Source organism: Nesoenas mayeri (assembly GCF_963082525.1).
Source record: "Nesoenas mayeri genome assembly, chromosome: 1".
Lineage (NCBI taxonomy): Eukaryota > Metazoa > Chordata > Aves > Columbiformes > Columbidae > Nesoenas > Nesoenas mayeri.
The window spans coordinates 194,688,538-194,706,588 of record NC_137541.1 but is presented as its reverse complement, the minus strand read 5'-3'; the positions used below and the strand labels follow the sequence as shown (position 1 = coordinate 194,706,588).

General features: G+C 37.6%; 1 protein-coding gene across 2 annotated transcripts in view; it reads left to right on the top strand.

The window, feature by feature from the left end:
• The window catches only part of ZMYM2 (zinc finger MYM-type containing 2), a 70,252-nt gene that overhangs the window by 15,220 nt on the left and 36,981 nt on the right, over nucleotides 1-18,051 (top strand). For both annotated transcript variants that reach the window (XM_080345629.1, XM_080345628.1), the window contains 4 exons: nucleotides 8,347-8,497; nucleotides 9,265-9,380; nucleotides 15,107-15,223; nucleotides 15,780-15,930. In XM_080345629.1, the coding sequence (XP_080201755.1) occupies nucleotides 8,347-8,497; nucleotides 9,265-9,380; nucleotides 15,107-15,223; nucleotides 15,780-15,930 (535 nt within the window). The remainder of the gene's footprint in view (nucleotides 1-8,346; nucleotides 8,498-9,264; nucleotides 9,381-15,106; nucleotides 15,224-15,779; nucleotides 15,931-18,051) is intronic.

Here is an 18,051-nt window from a genome sequence, read left to right as displayed (position 1 = left end):
GGCTTTTCTACATACCAGTTTCAGAACCTTCTTTAAAACTCAATCTTGAATATTGTATCCTGTATTTTGCTTTTCTGGGAGGTGATGGCTGTTCTTTCTTACTTAAAACTGAAGTAATTGCAGACCTTAGGTTTCTTTCATATCAAAAAAAGCCATGAAAAATAAATAGATTAATAAATGGTGTAAGAATTTTTAAAAATTAAATAGACATAACCTAACTAACCCTCACTGTTACATGCAAGAGCATGTTAATTTGCTGACGGCACAAGAGCTCTGCGTGAAGACAGCTCAGTGCAAGTCAAGCTTTTTTAAAAGAGATAAAACAACAATAAAATCCTTCCTCCAAAAATGAAATCACCGTGATAATTTGTATAAAATGTCAAAACCAGTGCTGGAAGTGGATTTATTTTAAACCCAAAGAAGACTACTACTTTTAGATTGCAAATTTCTTCACCTGTTGCACTGAGGTTCAAACTCTTCACATGTAGAGGGGCAAGAGGGACTGAAAGAATGACACTAAACAAAACAAAAAGCAATGCTAGAAGAGAATAAGATCACATCTGACAAGGAGGTGGCTAAATTGTCATGTAATTGTGCAAACGGCAAAATATTTGAGTAGGCATTTCATATAATTAAAATGGGAGTGTAATCATTTTAGAAATTACTTTAGTGATTCATCTAAAAACTAGTAACTGCAAGAAATTGAAACGGACCCCAAATGTGCCTGCCATGAAGACATATTAGCCAAAAGTGTGTACATATGTTGTTTCAATGTTTGTTTCTGATAATGTTGTGTATTTTTTATCTCTACAAAATTAGTTGGCTTCATTTTTGAGGCAGTTGCAATGCTGTTTGTGTTCTGGTTTGCTGGGTTTGGGTGCAGGCTTAACAACATTGTTCTAAGGAACAAGTGAATTCTGTGACTTGACTTGTGCAATCAGCCATACCCTTTTAATTTCCAGCTGTTCAACCAAGATAAAGCTGAGTCTGTGTCTCCTTTTAAAAATACAGCCTTTAACTTCTTTGCTTACTGGCCTGATCAGTCCACAGTGCTCCTGGTTCTGCCATGGAAGTGTTCTAATGTTTTACTAGTTTAAAATATTTCATTACTTTTTTGTTTCCTTAACTAAAATTTTTCTTAGAATATGACCTGGGATTCACTTGCTTTGGGTGCTTCTTAAAAGTGATGGTCTTTGTGTACTATCAGAAAGGGGGAAGGAACTGTAGCTATTTCTTATAGGCTTCTTAATAGCTCTGGAATGAAGTGAGTACCAGGTGATTACAAGCCAAATTAAGTATTTTCCTAGCTGGAGAGGATGCTTGCAGTGTCTTTACATCTAGTGAAAATTTTCCTTCTGTATTGAATAAAAGTGCTTTTGATCGAGTTCTTTGATTAGGTGAAGACTTACTACTGATGGCGCTTCAAGACTAACCAGGCTGTGCCATCTCTTTAAGATGTTCACTTACAAGTAACAGCAAAGCCCAGCCTAGGCAGCTGCACTTCTTGTTTTGAATTCTGTTCCTTGCCAAACAACCGCTTGTGTCAAACTCTCTTAAAACTCACCTCTGCTTTATCTGCGTGCAGGGCTTTAGGAGCCTTCACTGTATACAATAATATGCATATCAAGTTCTTCAGCTTATGATTCATTGCTTATGTAGAGTTTGTATTTAATCGTACAAAATGTAGTGTTATCCATTGTTTTAAATCTCACTGAATACTATGCTAGAATGTCCTGACACATAGTACTTCAGTGGAAGCATCTGGGCTTTTCCACTTTTTCTTGTCCCACGCCATGTCTGTTATTTGTCAGCGCTTCATTGCTATTAAGGCAGGTCTGTCCTTTTTATTTTGATAATGCAATTGACTACAAAATCTGCTGCTTCCTGCCATTGTTACTGCTTTGTAAACACTTGTTTCCAAGTGTCTGTTTCAAGAGTAAATACTGTTGGCAAAACCAGTAGTTGTGAGAGTTGAATGGCTCCTTTACACTGAGATATTAAAAATACTGACTTTTCAGTTGTGTGGGTTTGTTTTGTTTTGTGTGTGTAGTTGTTTTTTTTTCTTTAGTGTTTGTTGGTTTGATTGTGTGGTTGGTTTGTTTGCTTGGTTGGGTTTTTTTTGTTTGTTTGGGGTTTTTTTGTTTTTGTGGGGTTGGTTGGTTTGGTTTGTTTTCCCTAAAGAGAAGTTCTGTGGTTTCAGCCGATTCAAACTGTGGTTTAATAGTGGAGTCTCTTCCTCATATACGAAACTACTTTGTCTCACTTCAGGTGATACTTAGTTTGGCATTAAGTAATCTGTGATAATACTGGCATCTGATATTATGTACACTTTTACAAGTGGAGATAGCTAGGTGCTTTTTACCCCGTCAGAAATCTTTATCAGCAAATAATTAATTAATTCTGCTTGCTTTCTGCTTACTGGTGTGGGTTTGTTGGGGGGTGGGTGGGAGGGCTCTCGGTATTTTTGCATCTAGTTTCTTGCATCTCTGATGCAACTAAAGTCCTCCTAGAAACTATCCAGATCTTCTACCTTTTATTTACTCCTGTTTTCTGGAACCATTTGCCATTTCTGGTTCAGAGGTCTGTCTTCAACTGTAGAACTTGCTGTTTTTCTATAAAACCTATATAATCAGATTCCTTAGGCATGTGAATATCATTCATCATATTTGTTCTGGATGTTATTTTGTCAGTATTTTAGAAGATAAAGTGAGATAGGTACATCACAGATGTTAAAACAGCTTTGTAGTTATGAATAAAAGTACTTATGGCAGTCAAAATGGTGAGGTGTGATCTGTGTGGCAGCACAGGAGGTTCTTCGGACAAGGAAGCAAAGAGGTGAAATGACCAAGTACTAGAGTTGGGATGGATCTAACCACACCTGTGCACTGCTGTGCCTGGACTATTTTGATAGGGTTAAGGGGAACAGGGAGAAAAGGCAAAACAGAAACAGCTGAAACATTCAGTTAATGTAAAAGTAGCTCGCTTTTTGAGGCAGGGGAAGAAAGCGTTCTCAGCTCTTCTTGAAGACATGAAGTGTCTTGAGAGTGGGAACAGAACTGGCAAAAAGGGAACACTGGAAGTTGGAGTTGCCAAGGAAAAGTTATTGGACAAGTTACTGATTTGGCTTTTTGCAGAGACCAGCTGATGGAAAATAAACACAAATCACTTGGTGTTCAAGGGCCACAAAAGCAATTACTTCAGCTTTTGCTCTTAAGACTTGGTCCAGTGCTTCTGAGGTGTTACTAATCTTAATGTCATCTGTTGGAGCAGGGAAGAGTTTACATTTGTTGTTCTTGGAGGAGAGATTATTCAGAAGACTAAATAGATAGTACAGTGTCATCTTTCTTTACTGTTACAGATAGTCCTGACATCTGGTTCTTTTCTTAGACATGCATGTTGTATCTGGACCATCCTTCTATAAAATAAATCTGAAGTAGTTTAGTTGCTCTTGATTACCTTACTAGTGATCTATGTTATAAAATTCCATGTACTGAATCATACAATGGTTTGGATTAGAACATTTTAAAGATCATCTCGTTCCAACCCACCTTCCATGGGCAGGAACACCTTCCACTACCCCAGGTTGCTCAAAGCCCCATCCAGCCTGGCCTTGAACACTCCTAGAAATGGGGCATCCACAGCTCCTCTGGGAAGCCTGTTCTAGTAACTCACCACCCTCATCTCTGCTTTTCTACTTACAGAAAATTCATGTTTTCTTTCTCCTTTACCTTTCTATTTGAACGCAGGTTGACTGTGTTTCTGTCCCAGAATATTATTTTCTGGAGGTTTTCCCAGTATTTATCTTATTTTTAATCTGAAACTGTTAGTCTGTGAATCTACCAGAGAGGTTTGCCTGGATTGAGAAGCATGCACTGATCTGTTTTACCATGGACTGTATGAATTTAACTGCAAAGCATTTTCTTCAACTGGAGACAAATCTTGGGCTGGTACCCAACATTATAGCAATCAGCTGGTGTTCTCAGTTGACTGGTCCTTGCATGGGAGAAGTAGCAAGAATACTCTTACCTGCTGGCATGTTCTTCATCCTGCTCTCTAACCTTCTGAAGGCATGTAAAGCAGCTCCTACTGCTTTTTTTAGTCAAGAATAAAAGTCCATAGCACAGATGCCTACATGGAAGGCACTGATAGCTTTATTGAAATACATAGCCAGAAAGTTGAAGAACAGAGAGTTTAATTAGTTTCAGTTACAAACAGAAGTGATTTCTACCTGTCCTCCACCATCCTTCTGGGACTGCACGTGGAGCACTGTTTCCAGTTTTGGATTCCACAGGATGAAAGGTGTTGATGTGCTGATGCCCGTTCAGTGGAGATCTGCCAAGATGGTTAGAGGGCTGGAGCACATGATGGAGGAGGGCAGGCTTGGGAGACCACAGCTTGTTCAACCTTGAGAAGGCTAAAAGGGGATCAGTTGTCTAATGGGAAGATGCAGAGAGAACAAAGTTGTACACTAAGAAGTACACAGCGGAAGGATGAGAGGCAATGGACAACTTGAAAACAAGAGGAAACTTCATTTGCATTGAAGGAGAAGTGCTGTCCTCCAGAGAGGATTTGGAACATTCATCCTTGGAGATGCTCAGATTTGAATGGCCAAGGTCCTGAGCAACCAGCTCTGGACCTGCTTTGAGCAGGAAGTTGCACTTGACCTCTGGAGGCCCCCTCCAAGCTACACGATTCCGTGATCTTTTTAAAATAAAGTTGGGAAGTTTTGGGTTTTTGTGGTGTGATGCAGCTTTACATTTTGCTTTATTTCCTTTTCTAAACAACTGTGTTTCCTTTAGGATGGTTAAAATATTCAATTAAATAGAAAAATGTAGTAAGAACATGAGAACAGCTGTTGTGGTTTGGGTCAGGGATAGAGGCTGCTGCAGTGTAGGTAAGTGGGTGTGCAGGGAAGAGGAAGAACGGGACAAGTACTTGGGATATTTTCCCCTGAGCATTCTCTTAGCTTTTGACTGTCTAGAGGTCAGGGGATCTCTTGAACTTGATGAAATGTTCCTGTATGCTATTTTTAGCCAATCTCTTTAATTAGAGCCTGTACAGTCTCCTTGTGAACGCGTGTCAGCGGTTTTTCTATCCATGACCCCGTTTGGTAAGAAGTTTGGCTGACCTGCTGTTTGCTAGGTGAACAACTGCCTCCTGTTGTTTGTTTTGAAATTACGTCTGTTGATATTCATGGGATTTCCCATAGTTCTTAATACTAGAAAAGACAATGAATGGTTGACCCATAGTGCCCCACGCTATATCATTGTTGGTTCAGTCATTATCCTCTTAAGTTATCTTGTTTTTGGGCCAAAAATCCTTACCTCGTAAGAATGCACTTCGACACTATGTTTTACCATAGTTCCCTTTAGTTTTAGTAAATCTTCTGTCTCATTATTCCAGCTAGAAGGGTACTTCTAGGGAAAGGATTCCCAAATATTGCTTTTGCTACAGAATGAAATTAGTACTGCAGATTCTTAGAGATTAATGGTAACGTGATAAATGTGAGAGTAGAGGTGTAGGTTACCTGAGAACCTCGAGAAGAGAGAGTCTCATCTGGAAATATGACACTGAAGCAGAAGAGAAAATTCTTGATTTGCTGCATTATGACTATCTAAAAATATATGGGACAGTACAGTATGAGGGTCTCTGTCGTCAGTGGAAGAAGCCTTGGAGTTAGACTGCTTGAGGTACCTGTATATAATGCTGATTGAATGCTTTCAGGGATGCCTTAATCTTTTTTTATAATAGTATTGTACTCCTTGTTTTTTGATTAGTTTTAATATTGGGACTTAGAAGTATTGGGAGTGCTGGCAAGAGTAATAAAAATGCAGGAAAAAGTTCAGCTTGAATGAGATTATGGTTATGAGATTTTGGGAGCAAAGATTTTCAAGAGGTTTTGGGCCTCTTAATATTTTTCTTCATTGGTGTCCCATCCCCACTTGTGTAACAACATATTTAAACTTCTAATGATGCAGAAATGCTCAAACACTCTTAGCTGCTGTGACAAGAATAAAATGAGAGTCTTGCTATTATGCTTTTAATAAATATTTTTGTTGCTTTTAAGTCTGAAAGATCTAGGGTGGAATAGTAAATAACTCCAGTATTATAGTGATGTTTGAAATTCAGAAATGATGGACGTTCTGCTGCACTGTACTTTCTGTGCATGATCCTTTCTTGACATCAGTTAAATAATGAGATACTTGAGATGTTGGTTAGCAAAAGCTGTTTCTACTTTCAAGGGATTGTTGTTGAAACATGTAGTCTGACACAGTGATTATTGTCTGATGACACTCTGATCAGCTTACTGTAAATTCATTTATTACAACCTGTATTTTCATCTTCCTGTCTCTTGAAGTCATCATGGCTTCAGTTTGATTTTTATTTCAGACCTAGGACTTGTGAGAGTTGCACTTACTGTGCATTGTTTTCTGATTATATTTGTGAATGCTCTTTCTTAAGCTGTTTGTTGTCACCATATTTGCATCAGTGCTTCTAGATTTACATTTTGGTTTATTCTTCAGGTATCAAGGCTGTTTGTGCATGCAGATTTTTTTATGCTTGTTATCCACTAAGCTTGTTCCAAGAAATCCTTTGTAAATTGTGACCTCATGTATTTTCACTGGTGGTATAACTTGAAGTGTTCCTGATGCCCTAGTTTTGTCTGGTAGCTTGTTAGAGGAGATGAATGTATAGTGGCAGAATAGCTCTAACGCATAAAACGGTATGTTTTCTGCATTTTGGTCTTGGTACTTACTGCAAATTTTGTGAATATTGTGACTGAATAAAAGGATTATTAGGTGCTGGGTAACATTTTTAAAGGCAAACAGAAAAAATGAAATAAGATGGGGAGGAATGATCCTGGACTTGTATAAAATACTCTAAGTAGGAGCTTGATATCTGGCACATTTGACTTTTTGGAGGAAGTCCACAGCAAAGGTTTCATCAGAGCAGCACGTGGAACTTGTGAAGTTGTGTGGTATGTTGAAATTTTAGTGCTCTCTGCAAGGCGCGACACCCAGTTTGTGACAGACACATGTATTTGTGCATTTTTATGTACATATTTGCAATATAGGGAAGATGATACATGTTATAAAACTGTAAGTTTCATCTCTGGCTGTCTGCAAGACTGAGTTTAGCTAATTCTCAAAGGCAGGTGTTTGAAGATAGGAAAAGGAAAGATGTCCACTGACGCTTCTCTTCCTCTGAACGAAGGGAAGAACCTATGAAATGTGTTTTGCCTTTCCATCCCCTTCAGCCCTTAAGAAGGGGAAAGAGGGAGAGGTAGTGCCAAAATCATTCCTCAGCAGAACGGAAGAAATCTTAAGTGCTTAAGTGTCAATAGGGTATTTTCTAATTCTTGATAGAGAGCCTGTCTGATGGGAGACTCTTTGCTGTTCAGATGAGGAATTCTTTATGATCCCTGTCAAAACCATGACACTGTTTCTGTGGGCAGGGAGGGTGTCTAGACATTTTTTCCTGAAGCTTGCTTGACGTGTTTGCCCAACACTGAAGCATGTAGTACATGTAGCAGATCAGAACTATTGATTTTGTGTGTTGACTGTGTCATTGGTATTTCTGCTTGGTGTGACTTTTTATAGAACATTTGTTCCCTGCTGTGGAAAACTGTTGATTGACTGCTGTGTTGAGAGATGTCAAAATTGGGTCTGTTATCAGGTTGGAATCACAGTTCCTCATTGGATTCAATGCGGAGCACAGGAGCTCTGCAGTGTTTCCCCTGCGTGGAGGACTGGAACTCAAGAGTTAAAAAATTAGAGGTTCTCCCAACAGTGCTGTTACAAGAAACTACTGTGCCTAACTCATACTTGAAAATATTAAGGATGTTCTCATTTGGAGAATAGAAATGTTTTCAAAGTTTAGCACCATTATTTATCATTAATTTTTGCTGTGCCAGACTCCTGTTTCTTTTCTTACAACTGTTGTCCCATCAACTAGGAGAGGGGAACACAGTTGTCTCAAACTCCCCAGCTCAGCTCAACTTGCTGTATACTCTTAGCACAGTTTGCAGATGGTGGGGTTTGGGATGTTGGGTTTTGTTTTGATTGGTTGGTGGTTTGGTTTTTTTAAAGGATATGTGTTTGGTTTCTGTCTTCACACAGAAGTTTAGTTTTAGCCAGCTTACCCCGCCAGGGGTAAGAGACCCAACCATAGTGCTGAGTGCTCTTGAGAGGGTGATGCGAGTTAGTATAGGAAGGTTCTGATGGGTGAGCAAATTGCAGAAGTAAACAAATAAGTTTTCCTCTGTGTTTGTTGTGCCATAATTTAAAACCAAAAGCCAAACATAATTTTAACTAATGCATTGTTTTGCTTTGTTTTATGTTTTAGAAATATGGCAAATTAACATCTTGTACTGGCTGCAGAGCTCAGTGCAAGTTTTTTGACATGACTCAGTGCATAGGACCTAATGGATATATGGAGCCATACTGCTCAACTGCATGCATGAACACACACAAATCAAAATATGCAAAATCACAAAGTAAGTGAAAAGGATGATGGATTTTCATCACTGATGAGAGTAGACTTTTTTAAAAAAGGTTTGAATACTGGGGGTGGGCTGTTTAGTTTTGCTTGTGCAGGTGTAACTTCATAGGTTTTTGAACTTATTAAAAACAAAAAAGAGTAAGATCATCTTATATTCAGCACTAGTAAATGAACCCATGAGAGGTCATTTTCTCCACTGGCCTTTTGCTTGATGTCAGAAACAATTTTCAGCTGTCTTAAGGCTTCCAGGGGAAAAATGTTGAGACGTAATGTGCTCTGATGTGTCACAGAATGGCAGTGCAATTTTCATGCATATGAATTCATATTCTTTTGTATGGGATCCAACCCCACCCCATTTTATCTTCTCAAGCAACAGTTGGAGAAGGATAGAGTTAGTTATAGTTTATGTGGATATTCTCTAGGTGAAATTTCTTATCTCTGTGAAAGGAACTAGTAAATAGCTCAGAAATGTGTGTTCTTCAGTGCACAAAGCAGGCATAGATCTCAACTCAGTGAACTCAAAAATGCTCTAATGAATTTCATAGAAGCAGGTGCTATTTCATATTTAATGTAGGTCTTTAATGGAAGAACTCAGCAAAACCTTTGCAGTTTCTTTTATGTGACTTGTAGAAGATGACTGGCAAACAGACAAACTTAGCTTTTTACATTTAAATGGTGGGAAGAGCTGACCTGTAATCCAGTATTTTTTTTTGAGCTACTATTTTGTGATTATTTTGTTTGTAAACTACGTTTTTCTTTTAGGTATGGGAATTATTTGCCACTTTTGTAAACGAAACTCTTTACCTCAGTATCAAGCCACAATGCCTGATGGAAAACTGTACAACTTTTGCAGTTCCAGTTGTGTAGCTAAATTTCAGGTTAGCTGTTGTGTTAAATCTTTTCCTCCCTAAATATTTGTGTACCTGTGTTTGTGTTAAGTATTTGCATATTAAACTAACTTGCTTGTATATACATGTTTATGAGTTATAATTAACACAGCAGATGCTTCTGGCTCAACAATTTATTTTATCTAAGGACTGTTTCATAATGCTAATACTGGCTGCTATCTTGAAATGTTGGATAATAATAACACATTTCTCTGTGATACCAGTATCACTGCTCATCTTATTTTTACCAGCCCAGCCTCTTCATGGAGGCGAGACTGGCTATTTTGCATTGAAGATCAATAATTTTCGTCTCTTCTATATTAAGTACGGTAACAAAATTCTCATGTGTAATATTGTACTAACAATGGTTTGTCATGGGGAGTAGTGAGTGTCAAAGGTTAGAGCCTAAGCTATTGGAGTGTTTAAGGATGAAACTACCTGTTTTAATTATGTCAAAAAAATGGAGTGTTGGAAGACTAATGATAGGCAACTGGAAGAAGCTGCTATGCTTGTTGAAAATGTCATATTTTTAGTATGACTTAAGGTTAAAGCATATGTAAAATGTTGTAGTGATTAATGTCTACATGATCAAAGAACACTTTTAAAGACAATGTTTCAAATCTTGTATGTAGAAACAGTTTTCCCAGATGTGTGCTGTAGATTGATAATTGCCTCCTCGTGTTGTTGAACAATTACATGGAGATATGGTTTTCCCATTTGTCATTAAACTTTGGTTTGCTTTCCAGTTGATAGAAAACAGCAATCTCCTAATTTCTTCCTTAATATACCCTCGATAGGACCTCCATCATAGAGATCTGTTCTGTGCTTCCATCCTAACCTATTTAATAGATGTCTGCCAGTGGAACTGATTAACAAAATAGATGCAGATTGTTAGTATGTAATGACAAATCTGTAATACTTCTTGCAAACTCATTTGGCATCTGTTTTATTCTACATGGCTTTACGACTGATTGGAGCCACAAGAGCTCTCAGAACAAAACCTTTCTGCTACTTGAGTGAGAAAAATAAAGCTAGTGCATGACAAACACAGCCTGGGCCTTCTTGGATTTAGAGATAAGTCAGCATTAAGCAGTGTTACTGAGTGTAACTGCCAGATGAGTTGATGCTGGCTGTGGGTTCCTGATCCGGGACCTTGCTGTTGGTTCTGTTGCAGTTTCAGTGCTACACGTAGATCTGTTGTAGTGGAGTTCAAATAGAGCAGCCATACAGTCTGTGAGTTCTCAGTAGGACCAAAGAACGAGATAGTGGTCACTCTCTTACCCTTAGTTTGCTCAGACATCTCTGTCGGTTTCTAACTTTTGATTGTTTACGTATATCCACTGTCCAGAATAATAAAATGTATCCACGGTTAGATAAGAGTTGATTGTATGAGAACAGCTTTTTTTGTTCTGTTCGTTTAGTAGTTAGATGGAAAGGATGGTGTACCATAAAGGGAGTGTTGGACTGTGAGTGTTGCCTTGAGGCTTTTTTGTACTTAAGTGACACATCGGGGATTGAACCTAAATTCAGAAAATGCTTTAATCCATGCAGTCAATTGCAATGCTTACTGCAATGATCTTATGAAAAATAGCTGGATTGCTATGGTGCTCCATATTTTTCACTATTTTTTTACTAACGTAGAAAATTCTTGGTTTAATTTTCTGGCATTATATTAGTACCTTTTCCTTACTGTGCCTGTTCTTCCTGTACATTTTCCTTTGTTGGGGTCACCCTTCTCAGAAGAGAATAACTACTGTTTCAGATCTGTGTCTCCCTTCTGCAAAAATTTTAGTCCTTTTGGTTTACGAATGGGTTTGGAATATTGAAATTCCAAATTTGTTTACTGCGCTTTAGGGTGACTTGTCATTTTATCTTATGAATAATCTTTTGGGTTTAGCTGACTGTTGTTTTAATGCATTAAAATATTTGAAACATTGAGTTGAGCTGCTTGTTGTGAAACCTGTGTCCATATCTATATTCTCTTTTGTGTGGACAGCTTGCAAGAGCATTCATCCTTGTATGAAAGAGTCGAAGAGGGAAAATAACCTACTGGATATGATTTTTGTTTGGTAGTTGTTGATAGAATAGTGTGACTTAGCTTGTCTTCTTTGGTGCTTTGTCTTGCAAGGTGTTATTGCAGAGTTAAGTACAGAACTGTTCCAAAGTTGTATGGTTTTAAGACAGTTTTGTTATCACTGCCTTTATGGGGTCAGTGGAAGATGCTGCTTTGAACTTGTCTCTTAAGGAAAAAGAAGCTGCTTTTGTAGTTGTGGACATGGAGGCTGTAGTACAAGTGTCTTCCTGAAGTTAGCAACTGTACAAGTGTCTTATAAGCTATCTTGCAAAATATATGTAAAGTTTTCAGAAAATTTGTGCTAAAGGTTTGGTGGGTGGTTTGTTTGTGTTCTTTCTCCAGTTTATGGATGTATGTGGAGATCTGTAGGACCAGTATGCGTAAGAATTCTAAGTACAATGTTTTCTGGCAGGTTACTCACTCTGGTTATTCACTGGTGGTGTGTTCTCTTTCACCCTCATTATGGTGTCTGTAAGTGTTCTTCGTTACATACCTACATACGTATATTTAAAAAACAGAGTATGTTGCAGCGGGAAGTGTGGGGGAAGTTTGGCGTGCTTCTCACAAAAATACTTTTCCAAGTTTGATCATAATAATTGAGGGTTCCATGCTGAGGCTGGAAGGTTTGTGTGTGCTTGAGTGTAAAGGGAGTGTTTGGTTCCTTCCCCATTTAATTTTGCTTGTGGAACAGTCCTAGAGGATGACCATATGTAAAAGATTCCTTTTATGTATTTGCTTTTCTTTTTCATGTTTAAAAACAACTTGATTCTTCCAAAGTTATTTTTTCTCAACTATGAAAAAACCAACCACGGTCTGGCTGCACACCAGCCCTTCCACATATAGATTTATATACAGAAATGTTGCCACAATTTGATTTTGTGTTGAGCTGTCGCTCATGCTGAGCTGGCAGGGCCAGCCAGAAGCTGTGTGACCACGCTGCTTATCTCAGAAAAGTCTTAGGCTGTGTCTGCCTAAGTAATTCATTAGGAACCTGGTGGCTTCGAGCAGTTTGAGGTGGTCGTATTGAAGCCTGAAAAGGACTTCACAATGATTTTTCAATCTGCTTGACATTTCCCATGCTCTTGTTGTTCCGGACAGGCTCAAGAAAAGTCACATTAAATGTAACTATTTTTTTGACTGAATTTAAAATACTCAGAAGGACACACATACAAATATATTATTTCAAAGGTGTCTTTGATAAAGCACAACATCGATAAAACCTTGTTGGTTGGGGTTACCTGTGAAAGATTTTAATGAATTTATGATATTTTCCTGCATTATTCTTTGTGTGTAATAATGCTCCAAAGTAATTCCCAAGGATATTCTCTGCTCTTAGTATGTTGTAAGTGAGAGGCAAAGCAAGATGATGAAAATACTATGTGCATGTCATCTTGACTAATTAAAACACAGAAGCAGTCCTTAATTGTAAGCAGGATAATAGACATTTTAAGGAGGTGTACAAAATAATGTTTTGCTTAACTGTTGGTTTTACAACCATCTTCTGCTTGGTTTAGAGTTTTCAGTAATATGAATTCAGTTCTTCATGGATTTCTGTGGGGAAGTACTTAGTTGGCCTTAGGAGCTTATGATAATAAACCATTGTTTTTGTTTTAGAAGCAGTAATACCTAATAAATCTACAGTTAGATGTAAATATTCTGCGAAACAAGTCATGATTTTGGACAGTCTCAAACTCTGTTTTCTCACGTCTCTATCTTTTGTTATTGTTCAGTTACCAGCCCCCTAGACTATGTAGGCACTGAATTTCTATCAGAGCAAACAGTTGGGAAAAGAAAGAAAGGAAGCTAATGATGCCATACATCAGAAAACAATAAAAACATGTTTTACTTTTACCTTGAAACCCTCACAATAGGGTGCTTTGGTCCCATATTTAAAGGTAATTACAGACATCAAAATTACAATTGTTTTTCATTTGATGGGCACTTAATATATTTCATCTTCATTCTTCCCTCTGTTTTCAGTGTTTTTGTACAAGTTGTCACATCTGCTAGTTCTTTAACATTTCCTTCATTCCTGAACTGGAGGTGGTGGGTATACTTGCTTCTTGATTTTTGTTTTCAATCAAAACTTGTAGGATTTTCATTGTGCTTACTTGATGGCAGCACGTGTTGAGCAGGATGTTTGCTTTCTGAGACCTGCAAATGCAGGAATGCACAGATTGGACCTTGATTTCAAAATGCTTTTGTGGCTTCCATGTTATTAGGAGTCTTCAGCTACCTATTTAGAGCAGCCGAAGTCTAGCAAACCTCTCTCAACCACAGGGATGTTTGCTGGATATAGTGAGAAAAATTTGACAATATACTGTATGTGGGCATCAGGCTGTGTTCAAGTCTTTATAGGGCCACAGACCATTTGGATAAAGGTGACATCTTTTCTGCTGTATATGGCATTTTGTTCTGAGGTCCTGCCTGTAACTGGGAAATGTGCATGACTACTTAATGTGTGCCACCTCCTGATGTGGAATCAGTGCATCTGCATTAAAAGATACTGATACTAGCTGGCACTCAGCAGTACCAGTCCACTTATGTGAGGGTTTATATCAGTAATCAGTCTCATTACAATTACTTCTTTTTTTTTTTTTTAGTGTAGGTGAACCTTTAGTAACAGGAGAGTCTGAAACAAAGTATCCTGTAACAGAAATGTTTTACGTTTTCACTGTTATGAAGTGGAGAGGTAGTAAGAAATCTGTCAGAAGAGAACTTGTCACCTTTAAATATGTTTCCACATTGTTTGCAACAAGACAAAGGTTTGTTGAGAAGCTGGACATAAGGATTAGTCCTGAATTCTTCAAGCGTGTGTAATCACTACTGATTCAGATTTTGTCTTGAATATCGCATGTGTAATACACTAATCATTGTTGCTTGATCTAGGGAGTGTGCGAAAGACTGTTCTGTGGGTGTGTAAGACCTACTGGAAGACTACAGATACTGTATAATTGGGTTCTCTATTTGCTGATTGCCTCAGAAGTACATTAAGTGAATTACTCAGTTACAGAATTAAATTCTTATACCTACACACACAATCTGTAGTGTTTTGCTCAGTCTGAAAACCCTTAATTGTTGAGGGGCTGGATGTTTGAATTATTGCATCTTCCTGCTGTAGTGACTAAGGCCAGCTAGGGCTAGCAGCTAGTTTTCTTCTAGTCTGAGTAGATGCAAGGTTTCTCACTGAAGGTCTTTTTACTTTGTATTTTCAAGTGGTATGCTTGGGTATGGTGTTGATAATCTGCCTTATTTGAAAATATTTGTTTGTGATACGTGTTTGTCTGAAAATACATGTTTTGTGATTAACAAGTGTTCCGTTTTGGGAGACTTTTTTTTGGCGTTTATAATTACCCTTAAATAACAGGCATTAGAAAGGTAAGGTAAAAGAAATGACTTAGCAATGATGTAAAGTAATAACGGTGGAAGCAATGGTAAAGATTTGAGATTGGAAAACCTAAGATGATAAGGGAAAAGGAATTAAGGGAAAAGACTAACCTGCTGTGCTTTTGTCAGAAATCCTCCTGAGCTTATAAATAAACTCCCACATTCTCAAACACAATAAGCTTAATTGAAAAAACACCACATTTTAAAAGTAACTTTCTTTTTTAGTGATATGTATGTATATATTTATGTTTTTCAGACTCTCAGTGTGCAATCTTCAACAAATGGTCAGTTTGTCTCTCCCAGTGATATTCAATTGAAATGTAATTATTGCAAAAGTTCTTTTTGTTCAAAGCCAGAAATACTGGAATGGGAGGTAAGGGATTTTTTGGTGGTGTTTTCAGAATTACGAAGTGTTTAAAAGTTTAAACCTGTAGCTTCAGTTTTTCTAGATCGCTATTTTGTAAGGTCTTGAAGCTTAAAATAAAGAAGTTAATAAAATCTACTTGGTTCTGTAGAATATCGTTTAACTTTGTTATGGATAAAAGCAGAAGTCTTTGTTCATAAATAACAAATAAAAAGGAATTGTGGAATTTGAAGAAAAATGTAATTTCTCAGATCATCTTGAGTTATTGTATGACTGCAGATATGGTAGACCATTGTTATGCTTCTCTGTGAACTGAGAGAAGATCGATTAGCATGTTTTCTGTTTAGCCTTTTCATATGAAAGGGACTATTTGTAGCATTTGCTGTTAGTTTGAGAGTTATTAAGTTTTAGCATTAGATGTCATACCCTGATTGTGTTTGCACTTCCATTTACTTTGCATGTTAAAGTTGTTATAATAGCAAACTGTTATTTAAATTTGCGATCTCCAGATCTTAAGGTTCTATCCATTAAATCTATTTATGATGCTTTGCAACTTTGCATTTAGAACAAAGTGTATCAGTTCTGCAGCAGAGCATGTTCTGATGATTATAAGAAACTGCACTGCATAGTTACATACTGTGAATACTGTCAAGAGGAGAAAACGCTACATGAGACAGTGAATTTCTCTGGCATCAAAAGACCATTTTGTAGTGAAGGTATGTATGTATTTGGTTTTTTTTCTAAGGTATTTATCATTGTATTTTTACTGCAGTTGACTTACCACATTAACATTTAATGTTAAAATTTAAGGTAACAACTTATTTTTTTGTACTTGAGGCTGAAACAGAAGTTTCATTGTTATTATTAATGAAATGCACCTACCTGTTGTTATTAGTGCATGTACCTGTTAATTTATCTGAGCTGCTTTTTTGGTCTTTTATTGAGTTTTTCACCACTTAATCTAGGATAAGAAGGAGTGGCCAACACTCTTCAGTGTGTGTATATAAGTACATACACATACATGTATGTATGCACATGCATATATACATATGCACCAAAAAAAACTTTAAATGTATGCAGCAGAGCCTATACCAGCACCAGCGGCACTGAGGAATGCCAAGCTTTCTCTTCAATTAGTATTTTTAAAACTTAATACAACAGTGGAAATTCTTTCTACATTGGCTTAGAATGGTTATTCAAGCAACAGCTCTAATGATGCCTGTTGATGTTGGTTGCTATCATTGTCATTTTCCTGACTAATGATTTGGATTTTCAAAAAGAAAACAAACTGAGGAGGAGGTATATGGACATGTTTTTCTTGGAAGTTGCATTAAAATATTGATTATTTCAATAGAAACAGCAAAATACAGTGTTAATAAGAACCTATCCTTTCTACTTCTGGAGAGCTGTTTTTTCATACTGCTATTAATATTTAATCCTGATTGTAGAAGTTTAACTACAAGCTTGGATGACCTGTCTCTGAAGGATATAGTAAATTTTTTTTTTTCTTCAGTTATAATACAACACTTTCACTGTCATTTGATAAACCTTGCTGAAGATTCTCTGCTTCCAAGCAGGTTAAACAGCAGATATGCCAGTTCACTTGTAGCAGAGTTGTGTTAACCTGGGGGTGGGGTGCAGGGCTGGAAGCAGTTTTCCCTCCATGCACTTCCCTTAGAGCTTTGAACTCTGCAGACTTTTGTGTCTGATGAATGGACTGTGGTGGCTTAAGTTTCTTTGCCATCATTACTTTCTTCTTCTGTTCTGGAAGGCAGAGTGATAGCTAGAGAGGAAAAAGGACAAGGCAAGACCCATTTTTACAGTGTGTCATTGCAGTGCTCAATAACATCTAGTTAGAAGTTCTTTCTTAGAATAAACAATATTTGAAGACGAGCAAACTTTTTTTGGCCTGGAGATTACAGTATATGCTGGTATTATTGTGAATACTTAGAACTCCCTCCTTTTAAAGTCTGTTGGCTGTCACAAATCAGTAAGATTTATAATGTGTACTATGTCCTATTTCTACTACTGTAGGTATATTTCTGTATGAGAAGGCTTGAAATAAGTGAGGACTTGTATATCCAATTGGAAAACTTGAGGAAAGAAAGAAAAGCATGCTCTCCTGCATGAATACAGTTACTAAATGGGGTGAATCCATTGCTGGATATCTTAGTGCGGGTCCTGCGTTTTGCGTGTGTTGGACTGCCAGCTTGAGGGCAAAGGTGATCTTTATGAGGATGAATATGCCAAACGCTATCATTAAAACAAAGCTTATTGGCTTACTGAGAGGATCTGAACCACTGGGTAACAGAGAGAAGGTAGCCAAAAGCACCATTAAGTAGAATGTAACTTGAATAAATATGGCACACATCTGCTACCTGTAGCTTAGGTCTACTTCGTGATACATGTGAAAAAAGCTTATCTGTGTTACCTGATGAAAATAAACTTCAAATCTGGACAGAAGCCCTGTAGAAACAACCCAGGCCCTGTATTTTAAAGGAAAACAGACTGTTTTCATGGATTGCTGTGGAAATAGTGGAATCCAAGAGTTAACAGCGTTTAGATGTGATGTGGGGAGAAAAGGGCCAGGTCTTTAGACAAAGTGAAGGTCAACAAATACAAGTTCCATCATCAGCAGTGATGGATTTCTCTCTTCCCCCTTCTCCAAACACCACCAGTTTTTCCTTGATGTCATAGCCTTTTTCCAGAAATACTTCCGACTGTTTGTAAAATAGAAAAACTAGCAGATGAACGAAATAAACATGTTGGATCTGGAGGCCATGCTGGTTTTGGTATTGCAAAGTGTTCAAGAAACCTCACCAACGTAGATTATTTTG